At 51.8% G+C, this 4,392-nt stretch overlaps 1 protein-coding gene across 1 annotated transcript in view; it reads left to right on the top strand.

Moving 5' to 3' along the window:
* Positions 1-688, top strand: part of LOC135567216 (Golgi apparatus protein 1-like) — a gene marked incomplete at its 3' end in the record, with an annotated part of 17,783 nt that extends 17,095 nt beyond the window's left edge. Inside the window, exon 4 of the mRNA XM_065014636.1 lies at positions 444-688. Coding sequence (XP_064870708.1) covers positions 444-688 — 245 coding nt within the window. The remainder of the gene's footprint in view (positions 1-443) is intronic.
* Positions 689-4,392: the final 3,704 nt, after the last annotated feature.

Genomic DNA, 4,392 nt, shown 5'->3' on the forward strand with positions numbered 1-4,392 from the left:
CAGGTCATGTGGACCCGGGTCAGAACCCATGTCATGTGGACCCGGGTCAGAGCCCATGTCATATGGACCCGGGTCAGAGCCCATGATCATGGACCCGGGTCAGAGCCCATGTCATATGGACCCGGGTCAGAGCCCATGTCATATGGACCCGGTCAGAGCCCATGTCATATGGACCCTGTGCTGAGGAGGTCAGAACCCATGTCATATGGACCCGGGTCAGAACCCAGGTCATGTGGACCCGGGTCAGAGCCCATGTCATATGGACCCGGGTCAGAGCCCATGTCATATGGACCCGGGTCAGAACCCATGTCATGTGGACCCGGGTCAGAACCCATGTCATATGGACCCGGGTCAGAGCCCATGTCATATGGACCCGGGTCAGAACCCATGTCATGTGGACCCCATGTATCTCTGATATTTCTGGTGGTCTTCCTCTCTCTCAGACTACAGGTTGAACCCAATATTGAGAAAGGCCTGTAAGGCAGACATCCCTAAATTCTGTCAGCCAATCCTGAACAAGGCCAGTGATGACAGTGAACTGGAGGGCCAGGTGATTGGTTGCCTGAAGCTGAAATACGCCGACCAGCGTCTGTCTCCAGACTGTGAGGACCAGATCAGAGTGATTCTGCAGGAGTCGGCGCTGGACTACAGACTGGACCCCCAGCTACAGATCCACTGTGCTGAGGAGGTGAGGAGTGTTAATATAGACTGGACCCCCAGATCCACTGAGGAGGTGAGGAGTGTTAATATAGACTGGACCCCCAGATCCACTGAGGAGGTGAGGAGTGTTAATATAGACTGGACCCCAGATCCACTGAGGAGGTGAGGAGTGTTAATATAGACTGGACCCCCAGATCCACTGAGGAGGTGAGGAGTGTTAATATAGACTGGACCCCAGATCCACTGTGAGGAGGTGATAGACTGGACCCCAGATCCACTGAGGAGGTGTTAATATAGACTGGACCCCAGATCCACTGTGCTGAGGAGGTGAGGAGTGTTAATATAGACTGGACCCCAGATCCACTGTGCTGAGGAGGTGAGGAGTGTTAATATAGACTGGACCCCAGATCCACTGTGCTGAGGAGGTGAGGAGTGTTAATATAGACTGGACCCCAGATCCACTATGCTGAGTGAGGAGTGTTAATATAGACTGGACCCCCAGACCCACTGAGGAGGTGAGGAGTGTTAATATAGACTGGACCCCCAGATCCACTGTGCTGAGGAGGTGAGGAGTGTTAATATAGACTAGACCCCCAGATCCACTGAGGAGGTGAGGAGTGTTAATATAGACTGGACCCCCAGCTAGGAGGTGAGGAGTGTTAATATAGACTGGACCCCAGATCCACTGAGGAGGTGAGGAGTGTTAATATAGACTGGACCCCCAGATCCACTGTGCTGAGGAGGTGAGGAGTGTTAATATAGACTGGACCCCAGATCCACTGTGCTGAGGAGGTGAGGAGTGTTAATATAGACTGGACCCCCAGATCCACTGTGCTGAGGAGGTGAGGAGTGTTAATATAGACTGGACCCCCAGATCCACTGAGGAGGTGAGGAGTGTTAATATAGACTGGACCCCCAGATCCACTGAGGAGGTGAGGAGTGTTAATATAGACTGGACCCCAGATCCACTGAGGAGGTGAGGAGTGTTAATATAGACTGGACCCCAGATCCACTGTGCTGAGGAGGTGAGGAGTGTTAATATAGACTGGACCCCAGATCCACTGTGCTGAGGAGGTGAGGAGTGTTAATATAGACTGGACCCCCAGATCCACTGTGCTGAGGAGGTGAGGAGTGTTAATATAGACTGGACCCCAGATCCACTGTGCTGAGGAGGTGAGGAGTGTTAATATAGACTGGACCCCAGATCCACTGTGCTGAGGAGGTGAGGAGTGTTAATATAGACTGGACCCCAGATCCACTGAGGAGGTGAGGAGTGTTAATATAGACTGGACCCCCAGATCCACTGAGGAGGTGAGGAGTGTTAATATAGACTGGACCCCAGATCCACTGAGGAGGTGAGGAGTGTTAATATAGACTGGACCCCAGATCCACTGAGGAGGTGAGGAGTGTTAATATAGACTGGACCCCCAGATCCACTGAGGAGGTGAGGAGTGTTAATATAGACTGGACCCCAGATCCACTGTGGTGAGGAGGTGAGGAGTGTTAATATAGACTGGACCCCCAGATCCACTGAGGAGGTGAGGAGTGTTAATATAGACTGGACCCCCAGGTACAGATCCACTGAGGAGGTGAGGAGTGTTAATATAGACTGGACCCCAGATCCACTGTGCTGAGGAGGTGAGGAGTGTTAATATAGACTGGACCCCAGATCCACTGTGCTGAGGAGGTGAGGAGTGTTAATATAGACTGGACCCCCCCAGATCCACTGTGCTGAGGAGGTGAGGAGTGTTAATATAGACTGGACCCCAGATCCACTGTGCTGAGGAGGTGAGGAGTGTTAATATAGACTGGACCCCAGATCCACTGTGCTGAGGAGGTGAGGAGTGTTAATATAGACTGGACCCCAGATCCACTGAGGAGGTGAGGAGTGTTAATATAGACTGGACCCCAGATCCACTGAGGAGGTGAGGAGTGTTAATATAGACTGGACCCCCAGATCCACTGTGCTGAGGAGGTGAGGAGTGTTAATATAGACTGGACCCCAGATCCACTGTGCTGAGGAGGTGAGGAGTGTTAATATAGACTGGACCCCAGATCCACTGAGGAGGTGAGGAGTGTTAATATAGACTGGACCCCAGATCCACTGTGCTGAGGAGGTGAGGAGTGTTAATATAGACTGGACCCCCAGATCCACTGAGGAGGTGAGGAGTGTTAATATAGACTGGACCCCAGATCCACTGAGGAGGTGAGGAGTGTTAATATAGACTGGACCCCCAGATCCACTGAGGAGGTGAGGAGTGTTAATATAGACTGGACCCCCAGATCCACTGAGGAGGTGAGGAGTGTTAATATAGACTGGACCCCAGATCCACTGAGGAGGTGAGGAGTGTTAATATAGACTGGACCCCAGATCCACTGAGGAGGTGAGGAGTGTTAATATAGACTGGACCCCAGATCCACTGAGGAGGTGAGGAGTGTTAATATAGACTGGACCCCAGATCCATGCTGAGGAGGTGAGGAGTGTTAATATAGACTGGACCCCAGATCCACTGTGCTGAGGAGGTGAGGGAGACTGGAAGGAGGTGAGACTGGACCCCAGATCCACTGTGCTGAGGAGGTGAGGAGTGTTAATATAGACTGGACCCCAGATCCACTGTGCTGAGGAGGTGTTAATATAGACTGGACCCCAGATCCACTGTGCTGAGGAGGTGAGGAGTGTTAATATAGACTGGACCCCAGATCCACTGTGCTGAGGAGGTGAGGAGTGTTAATATAGACTGGACCCCAGATCCACTGAGGAGGTGAGGAGTGTTAATATAGACTGGACCCCAGATCCACTGAGGAGGTGAGGAGTGTTAATATAGACTGGACCCCCAGATCCACTGAGGAGGTGAGGAGTGTTAATATAGACTGGACCCCAGATCCACTGAGGAGGTGAGGAGTGTTAATATAGACTGGACCCCAGATCCACTGAGGAGGTGAGGAGTGTTAATATAGACTGGACCCCAGATCCACTGAGGAGGTGAGGAGTGTTAATATAGACTGGACCCCAGATCCACTGAGGAGGTGAGGAGTGTTAATATAGACTGGACCCCCAGATCCACTGTGCTGAGGAGGTGAGGAGTGTTAATATAGACTGGACCCCCAGCTACAGACCCACTGTGCTGAGGAGGTGAGGAGTGTTAATATAGACTGGACCCCCAGATCCACTGAGGAGGTGAGGAGTGTTAATATAGACTGGACCCCCAGATCCACTGAGGAGGTGAGGAGTGTTAATGTAGACTGGACCCCAGATCCACTGAGGAGGTGAGGAGTGTTAATATAGACTGGACCCCAGATCCACTGAGGAGGTGAGGAGTGTTAATATAGACTGGACCCCAGATCCACTGTGCTGAGGAGGTGAGGAGTGTTAATATAGACTGGACCCCAGATCCACTGTGCTGAGGAGGTGAGGAGTGTTAATATAGACTGGACCCCAGATCCACTGAGGAGGTGAGGAGTGTTAATATAGACTGGACCCCAGATCCACTGTGCTGAGGAGGTGAGGAGTGTTAATATAGACTGGACCCCAGATCCACTGAGGAGGTGAGGAGTGTTAATATAGACTGGACCCCAGATCCACTGAGGAGGTGAGGAGTGTTAATATAGACTGGACCCCAGATCCACTGAGGAGGTGAGGAGTGTTAATATAGACTGGACCCCAGATCCACTGAGGAGGTGAGGAGTGTTAATATAGACTGGACCCCCAGATCCACTGTGGTGAGGAGGTGA

Source organism: Oncorhynchus nerka, unplaced genomic scaffold (assembly GCF_034236695.1).
Source record: "Oncorhynchus nerka isolate Pitt River unplaced genomic scaffold, Oner_Uvic_2.0 unplaced_scaffold_2358, whole genome shotgun sequence".
Lineage (NCBI taxonomy): Eukaryota > Metazoa > Chordata > Actinopteri > Salmoniformes > Salmonidae > Oncorhynchus > Oncorhynchus nerka.